Raw genomic sequence first — 17179 nt, 5'->3', positions numbered from 1 at the left:
TTGTTTTTCTGAGGGAGTGTGCAGACATAGTATTTTAGTAGACCACCAGTTTTTACTTTTTTTACTTCATGATCAGTATTTATGGTTACAAACTCAACATTTTACAAAAGGCATATCTAATTGGAAACCTCTTAATTTGTTCGAGGACCCTGTTGACATACTATCACCTATGATATTGTACCTATATCTAATTAAATTTGACATTGACATGGAGTTTTTCCTTTACTTAAAAACCAGGACTTCCACATTATCTTGACATGTCTTGGAAAAATTGCACTACAAAATTTATGTTAATATTAACAAAGGACTCCAAATACGAGATAATCATCAATACTCCTCCAGCCTTAGTTAGAGGTTTCGGTTTTGAGCTCGGAGAATAAAGTCGTCTTTAATAGGAAGTGTTTTACGTAGTCCAAAAGGGGGACTTTCTGGTATTAATTCGGATCTGTAGAGCCCCAATGACACTTTCAATTACTATGTGCATGTAAACCTTTTATGTATTTTTCGCTGACCATGTCCGAAATCTGACATTCTGAATACCGAGTGGACGCAGTTTGCAATTTATTAATTAAGAAATCTAGTTACATGTATGTTGTATCTGTTAGTTTTTGAGCAAGAAAAAAAAAAGAATGTTTAGTGAAGATTATTGAATTTTAATATAGACATATCTCCTAGGGGCTAATGGTATCAAATGGGCAGGTTGAATTAAATTTGGACAAGTTAAAATGGGTTGTGTCAATCAATGAGCGCGTCATTTGAGCTAAAAGCCTAAAATGAGCTAAGAAACGGGTCCTAACACAACCTGCTTATTTTTTACTAAGTTTTTATTTTTATAATTTTTTAAAGTACCTAATAAAACCTTTTTTCTCTTTATTATTGTTATGTATAATATATAAAAAAAAAAAAAAAACTTTTTTGACAAAGTTTCTAATGAGTGAGAATTTCGTCAACGTATTAATCAAATTTTTTAAAAGGTTGAATTGGACGAATCAAGTGAATTGAGCCTAAACCTATGCGAGTCGGCCTAACCATGCTTCTATGAACTAATTTTATCAGCCCTAGCTAATATCTCCAAACTTACATCTATAGAGACCATTTGGACTAATCTTCAGGATTTGTACTTCTTTCGGTCTCAAATATTTAGTTGTTTTGACAAATCCAATTTGTTTCATGAAATATTTAACTTCGAAAAGCAATAAGCGTATATTACTTTTTCTCCAAACTCAATCGTACTGCTCCAATTAGTAAAGTGTTAAATCTATACACAAGACGTTTAAGAGAAGTAGTTTAGATGAATACTCTTATAATTAAGGCTATTAAAATGTGTTTTCTTAGGAGATGACAAGCACATAATAAGGACAAATAATATGAACCTACAAAGTATTTTAGACAAACACTTAAATTTTACTTCATGGTCGACATTGATGGTTACACCATTTTCCAGAAGCAGTGTGACATACAAGATGGAAGGCAGGCATATGAGGACAGGTAAAAAAAAAAAAAACGACTGGCAAGCTTCTAAAGAATTCTGAAGAAAGGGCGTTTTTTACACTTTACGTGAATCTCACATCGGTTAAGTTTGAAACCAACTTCCACAGTCCACTAGCTATAACGCTCTCACAATTCGGAGAACTCAACTAATGGGATGTCAACACATTCAGAAATAAAATATGCTAAGGTTTTCTGATGCTAAAGAAAAGGGAGCTGACCTCTATTTATAGAGAGTGTCTACTTATCACAGACCTATAGCTATTGGGCCTAACTTATCACATACACAATTAGGCCTTTTATTTATCCACCACTTGTGCCACATTATTATCCTCTTAGGCTATAATCGATTAACACAAATTCGAATTCAACAGAATAATCGTGGAAAAGTCGTTAATAAAAATAATCAAGTTTTTACTTTAAAGAATAGAGTACATGAATGAGATCAACTCATAAGCAAGATCTTGCTCAAAAAAAAAAAAAAACAGAAGCAAAATGTTGAAGCTCAAGATTAGTACATTAATATATTGAAGAATTTATTGGAAAGAAAAAAAAAAAGATCCAATGGAGCAGCTTTCACTTTGACCATGTCCTTCTAGTTTTGTGGCAATGAGCATTCAGTAGGCATAACTCCCTTGAATCTTTTCATATCTTTGCAATAATCATAGATCATATACTTGCTTCTAATGGAGTTCATTTGACCAAACTTATCAGCACTCAATTTATTATATAAAGGGGAATTCCACCAATTGGATCTTGTGGGAATAGCACATTGAACGATACTTAATGGTCCATTCCAATAACAAGCTCTTGGCCTGAACTTTCTATAAGTTGCAGTAAATGGTGCACTATTCCAATCAATTTTCACAAGGCCACCTCTAGTTGCCCAGCTATCAGCATTCCAAAGGCTAGTGTAGACTCTCATTCCTTGTTGGTTTGGGAATGGAATTCCTTGGAGTGGGTAGTTTCTAAAGACTCTAATTGGAATACCATCAATGTACCATCTGAAAAAAACATAAGAAGTATCATATCAAATTTTGAGGATTATTCTAGTTTCCTAAAGTGTGTTTGATATGACTGAAGTCATTTCTGGAAAATATTTTTCTAAAAAGAAACAAAATCTAAAACATATTTTGAAAGAAATATTTACTATTAAAGAAATAATATCCCTCAATCCTGATTTATATGGCTGGATTTGACTAGATACAGAGCTTAAAAAAGGAACTAAAGAAAGACTTTTGAAACTGGTAATCTAAAACAAGCAACAATTATTTAAATCATCTCATTAATAATAAAATGAGAAGTTTAAATTTAAATTTAAATTTAAATTATTTCTATAAGAACGGTATGATGCTCTTTTTGGAATAGATTTAAAAGGAAACTAGGACACATAAATTAGAACAGAGGGAGTATTAATTAGAACAGATGGATTATTATTATTATTATTATTATTATTATTATGATTATAATTATTATTATGATTATTATTATTATTATTATGATTATGATTATTATTATTATTATTATTATTATTATTATTATTATTATTATTATTATTATTATTATTATTATTATTATTATTATTACAGTAGCAAACTGATTGTGTTTTGATGAAGTTAAGAGCTAGTTAAAGAGGTGATATGAAGTTAAGAAAAGGGTAAAGGAAAGTGACTTCCACTTAGAAGCGTTGGAATGTCATTTTATCCCTTTGGCAGAAAACTTTTTTTTTTTTAATAAATATTTTCTGATAATTAAACACCAGAAGGTTGACTTGGCAAAATATATTTAAAAAAATATTCTCCGTCATATCAAATAAACTACGTTAGACTTTTTTTAAAAATATATATAGATAAAAAATAGAGGTGGGGAGAGGTCATACATAAGATTTTCATATAATGGAAAGAAGTTATATGAAAAGATCGACTTACACCACAGCATTGGGGTTCCAATGAACGGTGTAATTGTGAAAATCAGCAGTTGGATCAAACCATGGATAGAATTGTTGCTCCCTATTTCCAACACCTTGGGTGTAAATGTTTGTGTGTATAATATAAGGTTGTCCTGACATATTTCCTAAAAACTCGAAGTCAATTTCATCATGCTTTGCACCGGTAGAAGATAGCTGCCACAATCAATAAACAAATGTATTATTATATATTGTTAGTGTACAAAATTTAAACTCTATTAATTTTGTTACATAAAGTAAACATCACGTCGAATATTGTACGAATATCCGTACATAGTATGTTGTGACAGTTCCAGCAGAGTTGTTAGGTACCAACTTGATAAGCATTTCAAAGCTACCAAAGAGAAATGATCTTTTTGATTGTGCACCAGAACCTGAAATTGAAACCAAATCAGCTAGTATTGTCAACCCAAAAAGCTTAACGGCACTAGAGTGAATTATGTGAGTTCAACTGTCGATGTTTTTCAATTATGTACACATATGCGGATTTTTAAAAATATATACATACACTAAGATCAAAATCATCCTGAACCCATTAACTCTAAATTCTAGGTTTGTCTTTGCCTGGAGCTTCGTACAATAGACCCTTGTGGTCCGGCCTTTCCCCGGACCCCGCGCATAGCGGGAGCTTAGTGCACCGGGCTGCCCTTTTTTTTCTTTGCCTGGAGCAGTAACAATAGATGCAAGGGCGTGACTAGGTCTAGATGTGGGGATCAATTAAATCACCTTCACCGAAAAACTTCTCTATGTATTGGCTAAAAATATTTACTGTCGTTTTTGGTTATATATAAATTGTTCAATCCCATTGACATAAAAGAAAATTCTAGTGTAATGGCAAAGGGGGTCCAAAAGTTGCTTTAAATTATAGGTCCAAATCCTAGGCGTGACACTAGTATTTACTTGAATTCCTGACCCGCGGCCGCTGAACAGAAGATTACACAAGTTCGCATTTTATTTTTTAAAATCTTGAAAAAGAAATAGTACATAGGAATAACAAGCTGCTATCAAATGCAGATTTTAGATGTAAAGATAACTAATTAAAACTTGCCTGCAGATTGATCAAGAACAAGTTGAAGATCATCGCCTAGCATTTTACAATGATGAGCACCCCAATTGACATACATGCTACTTGATATCTTTCCATTGACTAGTGATGAATGAAATGCAATTGTTGCAATGATCAAAACCAAGGAATTGAAAGCTATGGATTTAGCCATCTTAACTAATTGTTGGGACACTTTTATTTTTGTGAGTGATCACTTGGAAATGGTACATTTTGATCTTAGGCTGTGGGGGCTTTATATAAGCCCAAAAGACCCTTTCTACTGTGAGTAAACCTCTTTTATGCATTTTGTGCTGACCATGTCTGAGATTGACATTCTAGATGCCGTGTGGACGCAGTTGGCAATTAATCAAGAATCTGGTTACATGTATGTTGCATTTGTTAGTGTTTGAGCAAGGAAAAAATGATTGTTAAGATAATTGAATAGATATATCTAGAAACTTACGACAATAGAGACCATTAACGGAGTCAGAATTTTTAGTAAGAGTACTCAAAATATAATAAAATAAGTAAATATACGAAGAAACCAAAGGGAACCCCTTGCACCACTAGCTTCCGATAAGTACTCCTTCTGGTCTCAAATACTAGAGTTGTATGGACAAACTGAATTTGTACCATAATATTACCTTTTCCGCGAGCAAAGAAGCATTTATTACTATGTTTTTTTCTTCAAATTCTCCTGTATAGCTACAATTAGTAGGGTGTTAAATACATAAGATGTTGAGGAGAAATATAACAAAGAGTAGTTTAAATGTATTTCTAAGAAATACCAGTTAAAATGTATTTTTCAGAGGTGTGCACAAATTTAAAGGGCAAATAATATGAACCACATGTTGTATTTCAGAGGATCACTTTCACTTCATGATCAACATATATGGTTACGCCATTTTGCAAAAGCAGTTTGATATTCATGACAGAGGGCGGACCAACTAGGGTGGAGGTCAAAGGAAAGGAGTAGCAAGCTTCTAAGAACGGTTGCATGTTACACTTTAAGTGAACTCCACCTAAGAATGGTAGAGGAAAGTGAAAAATTTTATAGACAGTATAAGGCATATTACAAATTCATATAGTATGCGTGCTTTTGTGTTCGATGATAACATAGCCCGACGGACAAATTCGTGAGGTTTATTGGGCCGAAAGGTACACGTCATGAACTTGAATCTAACAAACAATATCTAATTAGAACACGTAAATATGAGCTTTGAGTGTCTGCTGACACACTAATTAAGACTTATTTTACCTAAATCTGAACTTGGAATATACATGGAAATTCTACTAAAAATAATACTCATGTGTTCTGAAAGCTAACTAGCTAGATAAATTCTTCCCTGCGACATATGGCATTACATTAATTATTTTGAAAATGTGAATTAGATTTTTGGGGTTCTGAATGACGTGCATGAGACTAAAAGATGTTGAGATAGCAAGTTGGCTATATATGGTCCAATATGAGAAGTGATCAATTCTACAAGGACTTCACAATTATATATATTAGGTCTAATTAAGACGTGCAGACCTTACTTAACATCATTCTTTGAATTGAGGGAACTATATAAACAGTTAGCGAATGAGACTGATCCCAATCTATTCTCAAAACTTTGCCTTTTTTTCGTGTGGTTCGATATGGATTACGATCTACTTCTTGGGTAAAAACTTTTCTGCCGGTCTTTATATTATTTTTTCTGTATCCGAAAATAAACTTCTGGAAACTGAAAAACGTAAAATATCTGCTTATTGATATGAATTTGTATTACTTTAATTTGTTCTTCACTCTTAAGGTTAAACTAATTTGTTTAGTGTAAACACTGAATATGGATAAGTTTTTACTACATCTTCCTGTATGGCAGTACTTCTACATTTCACACATTTTAGGTAAAAATTTTGGTTTTTAAATTTATTAATAATATGAAATTCAAATATTACCACATGAGAGACCGTAATAGATCAATATTTTTGCATGAGAATAAAGTATTTTCGGTTAAAAAGATTACAAGATATATGTGCAGGGGCGGAGCCAGGTGGAGCTTAGGGGGTTAGAATCCCCTTCGGCGAAACATTTATATACAATGTTCAAATTATTTTTTATGTATTTATCATAAATGTTAAAACTCCTTGACTTCACTTCTTCTCACTGTATGTGTGAAGATGTTTTTTCATACTTTGTGCATTTTGTGGACCTGCTAATCGCAGGACGAAGTGAACTCGAATTTCAACTTCGTGAGCTCTGAGTTCGGCACTTAAAAACGTCAAGTGCAAGGGAGAGGAATTTGGCATTTGAGACTATTGCAATAGATATATCTATCCATTGCAAAGAATCGTAACAATAGATGTAATAGAATAAACAAAATCAGTTTTTGACGTTAACTATAAGATTTAAAATTGAAGTTAATCACATCACAATTTTAGTCAAGTCAAGTAATATGAGATTCAGGTCAATTTTATACTCACTCTGTGTCAATTTATGTGCCGGTATTTGACTGAGAATGAAGTTTAAAAAATAAAAGAGGCCTTTTAAGACTTATAGTCTAAAACAAGTCATAAACATTTGTATAGTTATAAATTATCATCTCATTAAGGGTAAAGTAAAAAATTTAAAATTAAATAATATTGTAATAAACAGGTGTGTCATTTGGGATTGATTAGAAAGAAAATAGGAAAAACAACACAAAATAACCCAAAAATGTAAAATATTTACCAGCCCCGCCCCCTCCTAAACTAATTTCGCTTGTTACCCAATCGACCGAAAATATTTATCCGAGTACGCCCTCATCCAAAACCATTCCTCCATGATACAATCACAATATATTTATATATCATGATGTTATCATGGAGGATTAAGAAAATGATTGAAGTAGTGCTCCATGATATCATCTCAGTTTATTTATGTACCACGATGGTATCACGGAAGACTAAGGAGTGTGAGTGTATAATTGAAGAACTGAAGCAGTCCTCCATGATACCACCACAGTATATGCATATAAGATGATGGTATCTCGAGAGTTTTTTTTTTTTGAAAAGTGAGTTTTCTTAATAAATGAACATATTTATATACCATGTTGGTATCATAAATTTGGGGGCATTTCAATTAAATAGTTTTAGGGACGTGAAAATAAAAGGGATATGGGCGGGTAATTATTTTGTTTTCAGGGGGCAACAACGTTCTTTCCCTCAAGAAAATACTTCTTTTTTTTTTTTGCACGGATTGTCCTTCAAAGGTTCTGGTCTTTAATTTTTTTCCCCGTCACTTAAAAAGGTGGTCGAAAATGCTCCGAGGTTTTGGGTTCGAACCCCCGTTCAGTCAAAACAAAAAGCCAATTTCACAGGGCAACGCTTCGCGAAAATTCTGCCTTAAGGCAAAAGTTTCCCTTGCGAAATTTTGCAAGGCAGTTTTTTTTTTTTTTTTTTTAACTCTGCTGGAATTCTACAAAGGCCTAATTTTTGCCTAAGTAGACCTACTTTTGTTACGAAATTATGCCTCACGATCTTTTTCTGACTGAGCCGTAATTCGAACCCAGAATCTCGGGATATTTTACATGAAGAAAAAAATTAAAGACCACCCCAAAGTAAGGGAAATCGTGCAAATTGCCTAAAAAAATATACCACATTAATTGGGACAAAGGAAGTAACATTATTGTCATTTGAATTGGGCTACTAAAGCTTCCTACCTCGTTCTGCTTAAAAGTGGCCCAACCTAATGGATAGTTTAAGGAGTGCAGCCTGGAGTTTGAATTTGAAGGCCTAATTTACAAGCCCACCTATTATACTAGAAACTTGAGTCAAAAATCATTAGGGTAGTTAAGCAGCACATTTGGTGGTATCGGGGACGAAGCTAGAGTGTGACTGTGAGTGTTGAAATTAGTATTTTGGTTCAAATCTTATATTTTTTTAAATAAAAATTTTTTTGCATACGTACATATTATTAATGTAGAACAGGTAACTTAAAAAAATAATATAGAACCTATAAACTTCAAATTCTGACTCATTTTCTGGGTGGAATTACCAAATTTTATAGTTGCATAAATCTTGTGACACGTTTAAGATTACTAAAAATTCTAAAGCTCTTTTTCTATTTATTAAATTATGTAGCGATCAAACAGTACCGCATAAATTAAATCACGGGGAGTATTATATATAGAGAGAGGGGAAACATACGGAAGGCTGGAAGAGGCATTTTCACATAAAAAGCAACTTATGTCAACAATATCAAATAAAACATGAAAATGAAAATCTTTTGTTTTTTGTTTAAATGGAAAGTAACTTATTATTAAGATTATATATCAAGCATGTCTTGGACAACATACGTATGTATGAAGATTCCTTATAAATGATTTATAAAGAGGTGAAAATTTAATTCCTTGTTATCATCTCTCTAAGTACTCAGCATATATATTAGTATCTGACTATCTGTTTCGAAAAATGAGTACATAATTAAAGTAGTAGTATACAGCTCATGCAAATCTTGTGAAATTAATTTTCTGATTCATGACATCAAAGAATATATATGAATATATATAGTGGCTGCAGATCTAGAGAACAAATTAAGAACTAAAATTATTTATGGCATGGAAATGACAAGTGTTGACTAAAACCCGACGTGGTACTATGTAAAGCTAATTAATTGTGAGCTGTTATGGAGCTAACTTTAGTCAATTATCACAATCAGAACTCACATTAATTAACAAATTTAAATGCCTGACAGACCATTAAGTTTTGCCTGGTCATAATCAAGAATTATTGGTTATTGCTTCAGAAATGTCTTGAGTTTTGTCTAGTATTTAAGTAACAGCGTAATATGGGTTGGTAAGAAGTGTGATGGGATATATAAAATCCCTCCACATATGATGAGATATTTCGCCTTGTGAACAGTAAACGGAGGAAACTTTTTTGCTTCAATTAGCCATACGTAGCGCAAGTTCGAATTAATAGGGTGTGTGTATAAAGCCAAACAATGTAATATCGAAATGGGGTCGAGCAGGGATGTGGAGAAATGAACATTGGACTTAACTCAACCCTAAAAACTTATTCATGAGGTGAGTATTAGCCAAAACCCTATAAGGAGATCAATCCACATCGATCCTATACATGATGTGGGACAACTTAACAATCCCATACTTAGCTTCCAGGCCTGCCAACTGTAGCGTGAACAATATAATATGGGAGCCTAATATTGGGTAAACCAATAAATGAGATGGGTTTTGTTCTCTGTATGATTTACCATTTGAACGAATGGACATTGAGTCTGACTCAATTCCAAAAACTAGTTATGAAGTGAGGATTATGCAAAATAATGTAAGAAAACCCTAGTGAATTGGTGGAGAGTTGTACTGTTAAATGGCCCTTACATTAGATTTAATATCTAATCTAATTATAGTAAGTCAGGATTAAGTTTGTCAGTATATTAAGTTTTCAAAATCAAATTAAAGTGTTTCATGAATTCTACGATCATAACAAATAAGGTACGATTTTCTTTAAACTTTATCTTTTCCAACGGATTGAGCTCCTCTCCATTTCTCTTCTCTCCAATTTCCCCAAGTTCCAATTTAGATTAGTGACACTTGTGCTATTTACATATTAATGGTTCAAATTTATTTGACTAATCAATAATCTTAATCATGGTTAATATGCCTTTATGCTAGGAAAAAATTACTCTCTAACTTTGGTAAGAAATCTTCATCTGTAAAGCTATTATTAGAAGAATGATAAGCACCCTTAATAAAATCCTAGATGAAGATAATTACATGTAACCTATTTGCTTCTTTAGCGGAAGTTGTCACCATTTTTTTTAAAAAAAAATAAGTTGAACAAATTTCTTTTATAAATTTTCAAAAATTTAACATGATTATCTCCGGTTTGGGAGTTCTTGTTATGCTATAAACTATCATTGGATAAAAAAATTCAAAAGCTAGATAACTTTGCCAATTAACAGAAATTAAATGGAAGTCATAACTCTACCATTTAACATAGAACAAATATGAAAATGGTGCATGTATACTTATCAACAACCAAATTCAGTGTTCCGTACTTTCCACGCAAATACTTTAAATTTACTTAAGGTAAAAACTTTTGAAAGTGATATTTTTGGAGCGGAAGATTTCTTACCAAAGTTGGAGGGTATTTTTGTCCCCCCTAGAACAATGGTATATTAACCATGATTAAGATTATTGATTAGTTGAATAAATCTGGACCATTAATATGTAAATAGGACAAGTGTCACTAATCTAAATAGGAACTAGGGGAAAATGGAGAGAAGAGAAATGGAGAGGAGCCAAATCCTTTTCCAACAGCTATCATAGGATTTATGTCAAGATATAATTAGCCTCTTGACATTAACATGTTTTGAATTATGACCATTAATACATTGTACCAAATCAAAAAAACATCTTTAACACCAAAAAGGTCCATAAAGATGCATACAAAAATGAGGAAACCGCAAAGATTTGTTCCCTTTTTTACCTAAAGGGGAAAAACTTTGGTTTTCAACATAGCACCAAATTCATCCATCTAGCTTCCTTCTTTTATAAAGTTGAACAGGTCAATAATAATGTGACATTCTGAAATCATGAATCTAAATTACTTATTCACAAAAAAAAAAGAATAATTAAAGAAAATATGGTTGGAGATGATTTATGCTTCATATAGATACCCCAATGACATGAGATTATTTGCTACGGCCTTTATTGAATCCTGTCTACGTTAGCTCAATAGGCTAGAGTCTACCTTTAAAAGGAGAAATAGCATCCACCGGCTACTTTCCAATCTCCTTTTTATCTTTTAAATAGCCATTATCGTAGAATTTCGAATTCTACTGGTGAGACTTCATGATAATATCATTTAATGTAGAATTTGAAATTATCTGACAATGGCTATATATATTCTCAATCACAATGGCCGAAAAGTAACTATTTTTGAATTTTATCCCTTTACAAGAAGTTGGATGAATTATTCTTTTTGCAAACCAAATTTAGCTCACTACACTAGCTAACGAGAGAAATAATTTAAATAATGGACACAAAAAAGACCATTTGTACAAAGGTCCCAATAAGAGATAATTCCTTCCATTAAAATGGTATTATAACACATGCCATGGAAAATCAATTCCCTTCTTACACTTTTTTGCTTTTTTTTTTTTTCCTGTCTCTAAAAAAGACTGCTGAATTTCAATAAGTTGCTTAAACAAAACTGGTGCAACATTTGCAAAATCCAAACCAAGGGGTGCTTCTCTATTTTTCAAAACTACTAGCTAAGTATCGTAACATATATTCAATCCATAGTAATAGTAGATCAAAGGGAAAGTCTGAGCTCCAAATCTAACTCTTCAGAATTACTTGAACCAATAGAGTCACTTCTGTCTTTCTTTCTCCTCCTTTCCATTGAATCCTATAAAATAAATTAACCAAACAAAATTTGCAATCAGTTCTATTAATGCATTAACGTGAAATTAATTGCACCACCAATGATTATGGTGGGATAATATCTTTTAACAAAGAAACTTTCAATCCGTGTAATTGAAATGTAGCTATTGCCGTGAAGTTTCAAATTTCACAGGTGAAATTCCAGGATATTATCATGAAGTTTCATTTATGGAAATTGAAACTTCCATGATAGTAGCTATTTTCAATTACATGGCTGAAAAATAGCCCAAGCGCACAATTACAATGTTTTGGGGTGGGATGGACAAGATCCCTCCATCCTTAATTAGAGTTCTCAGGTTCGAGCCCTCAAAATGAAGAAAAAAAATCTCAGTAGAGAGCGCTTTCCCCTTCAATGGCCTTATGCAACACGTATCTGGATAAGTTGGGGCCCCAAAATAGGTACCGGACATTGTGTGCGAAACCAAAAAAAAAGGAACTTGTAAATTATGATACATGGAATTAATGATTAACAAGAAAAATACCTCTACTTGCATGGTATGGAGATGTCTAGTCATGTTTGGTTGAGCATAATGTTGAGGCTCATATACTGTGCCGGGATGCCAAGTACTGAATTTAACCACAAAAAGTAGTTAGAATCATTTGAGACAAGTATAATGACAATATTTTGTGGAGATTAATAAATTGAGAAAACAGTTAAAATCGTCCATTGATATTTTTCAGTACCTTGGTCTAGAACTAGGCTGAGAATCTCCATATCTGATATTTGCTCCTTCAATGCCACTCATTCCCATCTGAAATTTTGAGTGAGTCAAAAGAGTTTTGTTATGGGCAGAATTAAAATGTGAAGTAAAAAAGACAAATTACAAGAAAACAAATACTTTCTATTTCAATTTATGTGTCTTTACTTTTTTTTTTTTTTCAGTTTGTTTTAAAAAAAAAAAAAAATATTTCCAACATTCACATATTTAAGACTATAAGATTCAAAGGGTGTTTCGGTACACTGCACACAGGTCACAAGATTCAAGACTCTACCTTACTTTCTTAAACTTTGTGATCAGTCAAATTAAGACACATAAAATGAAACTGTAGATAGATCATAAGATTCAAAGATCGATCTTACTTTCTTCGGCAAAGGGTCATACATACCCCTGTACTATCCCAAAATAGTTGTGCGTATCCTCCGTTTGCTTTTTCGATGATATTTACCCCTGCCGTTAGCGTTTTGGTCATATATACCCCCGCGTCTAACGGCTCCGTTTAACAGGGACACGTGGCACGATCTCAACGACTCCAACCATTTTTTTTTATTTAATCTAATTTATCATTAAAAAAATATTTTAAACCAGAAAGGGCTATTTCTTAAAAATGTGGCTATTTCTGAAATTCAAAATGTGGGATTTCTTCTTCTCCTCCAACTAATTTTCAACTGAAATTCACCCAAAAACCCACCAAATTATCCCAAATTTCATATATCAATTCTTCAAGATTTAACCAATCTTTTTCAATAACATTCACTAGAAACAAAGCTCATATGAAGAAACCCAAAACTTGAACTTGAAGCTTCAAGTTTCATTAATGGATGTCCATGGAGTTTCTGTTTTTTCTTCACGTTCCAGCTTTTCAAGACAAGCTTTAATTACAATTTTTACATTCAATTATCAATACACAATTTATTCCAACAAATTTTTCACCATTTTGAATTTTTTTGGGCCACCATTTTCGTATGCAAGAATCTAATTGTAGAGTTCATGAACCTTATGGGCAGATTTCAAAGTGAGTTTAATTTTGGATCCATGAATATACCGTTGCAGTCGTCGGATGCCGGTGGTGGAGCTTCACCAAAGATTAGACTTTCTAATTTTCAATTTTTTATTTATGATAAATTAGATTAAATAAAAAAAATGGTTGGACCCGTGAGATCATGCCACGTGTCCCTGTTAAACGGAACTGTTAGACGCGAGGGTATATATGACCAAAACGCTAACGGCGGGGTACATATCATCGAAAAAGCAAACGGAGGATACGCACAATTATTTTGGGATAGTACAGGGGTATATATGACCTTTTGTCGTACTTTCTTAAACTTTGTATTCAGTCAAACAAAGACACATCAAATGAAATGGAGCGAGTGTTATAAAATACCTCCAAGAAGAGGGAAAATGAGGGTAGAAGTGCATAAATATCCTCCAAATACACAGACTAGAATTCTCTTTCACTATTTACTCATTTAAATTACTTATATTTGCTATACAACCAGTGCTCAATGTTTTTATCTACTATATGGACAAGTTTAGGAGAAGAAAGATCCTCCTTAAGCTCAAAGGGTTTCTAAAGGAAAAAAGTAAAAGAAAAAAAAAAGTAAAGGAAACAAAATAGAAGAATCTCATTCTTTGTGTATCTTCTGCAAAATATGAAGAAATCTAAAGCAAGCATGTATCTAGGGTTAATCCGGATTATCAGATAATCAGAAAGAATTTTATTAATAACACCAAGAGTATTTCTCTTTAAGATAAACAAGAGAGAATTGACGACAACCCAAAAAAGAAAAACAAGAAATGATCTAGACATCTCCACAAGAAGTATAAGGCATTCTCTTAGTACATAACACTCCGTAATGTTTTGGGACATCTCCCATATTATTGGAATCACAAATAAAAAAAAATAAAAAAAACCTTTGAACTAATATTCAATTACATACCATAATGCCTTGGTTGTTGGGAAAACCATAAGCAGAAGAGGATGTTGAGTATGAAAAAGATGAAGATGATGAGTATGATGTTTGTAGTCTCATATCCTCCTGCATATATACAAATTCAAAAGAAAAAAAAAATTCATCAAAATCCTGAATATTCTCAAAGAGTACTCAAGAATCTAGTGCAAGAAAACAATTATGGGAGTGAAGCGACGGATTCAAAAATTTAAAGTCTATGGATTCTGAAAACCAACTTGAGAGTGTAGTGGTGGATTAAAAAATTTAGATGCTATGAGTTCTGAAACAAACTTGGGAGTGCACGTAATGGATTCAAAATTTAGACGATATGGGTTTTGAGTTGATAAATTGCACTATGATAAATACTCTATTCATAACTTTTTGCAGATGTATATTAGGTTTGACTTCAAAACACTAACTACGTTAAACTCATGACTAGATCTGCCACTGAAGATGTTAGAGATATAAACAAGATTAGAGGCAAATTAATTACCTGTGTGAGATTGTTGGCATAAGGGTTATTGTTGTGAAGAGAAGGAAGATAATTATTAGCACAACCCATTTCACTATGCAATCTAATTTTCTCTAATTGAGCAACACCAAGTCCTCTTTGTGGCTGCTTGTTTGGTTTTTCTGAATTGTTTTTCTTGCTTTTTCTTGATGATCCTGATGAAGATGAAGATGATCTTTCATTTCCCAAGTTTAGTTCACCAAAATAATTGCTGCCCATATTCTCAATTTTTTTTTTTAAAATAAAAATAAAAAACTTGAGAATCAAGAAGATGAAGAAGAAAGAAATTGAAACCAAGAAAGATTCAAGAATTGAGATGATTTTGCTCAAAACTTTGTAGCATTATAAGGCTAAATCAATAGGTTAAAGAGAGAGATCTTCAAAAGGGGTATTTTTTTTTTCAAAAAAAAAAAAAGATGACAATAATTGCATCGCTGGATGAGATTTCATTTAGATTTATGGAGATTGATTTGATTTATCCTTATATAATTGGATTTTATGCCCTTACTTTTGCTTGCTTGCTAGCTCATTTTTGTGAACTTCTATAAAAATGTTACCTCTATTATTTTTTTGTCTTAGTCATAGACTTTTGTCGACTTGATAGTGATTGTCTCATAAACTCATTAGTTTATGCAATTATTCTAAATCATATCTTCCCTTACGCGCTTCACTCCCACGTTTCCTCTACCCACTCTTTTAGCATTTGTATAATTTTTTTCTGTTTGACATTCGTTCTGGGATCTCGATTAATATGTGTGCCGCATTTAAATCGATTAAAGGGGATTCCTACTAGAATTTTGAGTTCAAATGCGAGATGTCAGTGTAAGGGTAAAAAAATTATATCCATCCCACCACAATCTTTAATAGTATAAATTCTTTTCATTCTTATTGTTTTTGTTTTTTGGGAAAAGGAAATAATACTCTACTTTCTAAATGTCCGCAATTTTACACAGTGATGAAGCCAGAAAGTTTAACAAGAAAAAAAGATCTAAGATAAAATAGTCATTATTTTTGTATACCATTATTGAAAGTTATTCTCTATTACTATAGGCTGCTTATTATTTATTTATGGTTTCCTAGTAATGCAATTAAATGGAGTTACTTCAATTATCTTTTAATTTATCTAATTGTATAATTATTTGCATTGTAATAATATTAAACCTGGAATTCAGACTTATACCTTTTGAGCCACTATGCATGCTATACTAAAAGCTCCCTTTATATCACAGGGAATTCAACATTTTTTATGTATATTATTTTGTTCTTATTTACAAGGTATATGTTTTAAGCGTAGGGTATTCAATTAAACATGTAATGTATAACTCCACCCCTAATTCTATATTTTTAGATGGGAAAAGGGTAAAAAATGCCCCTCTACTTTGGGAAAGGGCTAAAAATATCGTCCGAACTAAATTTGGGTCAAAAATACCCCTCCCGTCATTAAAGTTTTCAAATATACTCCTGTCTTAACGAAAATTTGTAACATAACCCGATTTCATTTTCAAACCCGCTCCATTTAAAACTGACAAAACTACATAAGAAACCCATATGCGACCAACTTGTTCCCGAGTCCTACATCTGGAGCCACTAGGCACAGGAGCGGGCAACCCATATGCGTTTTTTATTTAGTTGGGTCGGTTTTAAATGGAACGGGTTTAAAAATGAAATCGGGTTATGTTGCGGATTTCCGTTAAGACAGGGGTATATTTAAAAAAATTAATGACGGGAGGCGTATTTTTGATCCAAAATTAGTTCGGAGGATATTTTTAGCCCTTTTCCGAAAATAGAGGGGCATTGTTTACCCTTTTCCCCTTTTATATTATTTAGTCAAGAAGTTTCTTTTCACATCAAACCTAACCTTCTAGTTGACAATATATAGTCAAACCTCTCTATAATTGTCATTCCTTATAACAGCATTTCACTATGACGGCCTGATTTTTTCCGGAACCGATTTTTTATGTTTTATTTTACTTCTCTATAACAACATTCTGCCTATAGCAGCAATGGCATTCATTATAGGGGTACACTCTTTGTAAAATTACTCTATAACAACCACACTCAAATATTG

The 17179-nt window shown here is 32.5% G+C and overlaps 2 protein-coding genes across 2 annotated transcripts; both read right to left on the bottom strand.

Moving 5' to 3' along the window:
* Nucleotides 1-1867: 1867 nt before the first annotated feature.
* On the bottom strand, nucleotides 1868-5538 carry LOC132636805 (probable xyloglucan endotransglucosylase/hydrolase protein 26). The gene is made up of 4 exons (XM_060353830.1): nucleotides 4503-5538; nucleotides 3728-3828; nucleotides 3417-3610; nucleotides 1868-2492 (listed from the first exon to the last, which is right to left on the bottom strand). Exons 1-4 carry the CDS (start codon nucleotides 4669-4671, stop codon nucleotides 2084-2086), a joined length of 873 nt encoding a protein of 290 aa, XP_060209813.1. The 5' UTR covers nucleotides 4672-5538; the 3' UTR covers nucleotides 1868-2083.
* Nucleotides 5539-11561: 6023 nt separating this feature from the next.
* Nucleotides 11562-15604, bottom strand: LOC132638775 (protein SPEAR3-like). Its single transcript, XM_060355547.1, has 5 exons — nucleotides 15094-15604; nucleotides 14589-14687; nucleotides 12614-12681; nucleotides 12412-12496; nucleotides 11562-11894 (listed from the first exon to the last, which is right to left on the bottom strand). Exons 1-5 carry the CDS (start codon nucleotides 15328-15330, stop codon nucleotides 11799-11801), a joined length of 585 nt encoding a protein of 194 aa, XP_060211530.1. The 5' UTR covers nucleotides 15331-15604; the 3' UTR covers nucleotides 11562-11798.
* Nucleotides 15605-17179: the final 1575 nt, after the last annotated feature.

The sequence above is a fragment of the Lycium barbarum genome, chromosome 4 (genome assembly GCF_019175385.1).
Source record: "Lycium barbarum isolate Lr01 chromosome 4, ASM1917538v2, whole genome shotgun sequence".
Taxonomy (NCBI): domain Eukaryota; kingdom Viridiplantae; phylum Streptophyta; class Magnoliopsida; order Solanales; family Solanaceae; genus Lycium; species Lycium barbarum.
The sequence above is the reverse complement of the archived record's forward strand: the minus strand, read 5'-3'. Positions and strand labels throughout refer to the sequence as shown.

Bases quoted from the DNA above. Each gene is read 5' to 3' on its own strand.
- LOC132636805 (XM_060353830.1), bottom strand. From the start codon at position 4,671: ATGGCTAAATCCATAGCTTTCAATTCCTTGGTTTTGATCATTGCAACA. The intron at 3,829-4,502 runs GCAAGTTTTAAT...TTTCAATTTCAG, and splicing joins TGTTCTTGATCAATCTGCAG to GTTCTGGTGCACAATCAAAA. The intron at 2,493-3,416 runs GTAAGTCGATCT...TGTTTTTTTCAG, and splicing joins TGGAACCCCAATGCTGTGGT to ATGGTACATTGATGGTATTC.
- LOC132638775 (XM_060355547.1), bottom strand. From the start codon at position 15,330: ATGGGCAGCAATTATTTTGGTGAACTAAACTTGGGAAATGAAAGATCA. The intron at 12,497-12,613 runs GTACTGAAAAAT...GGTTAAATTCAG, and splicing joins CAGCCTAGTTCTAGACCAAG to TACTTGGCATCCCGGCACAG. The intron at 11,895-12,411 runs GTATTTTTCTTG...TTTATTTTATAG, and splicing joins TCCATACCATGCAAGTAGAG to GATTCAATGGAAAGGAGGAG.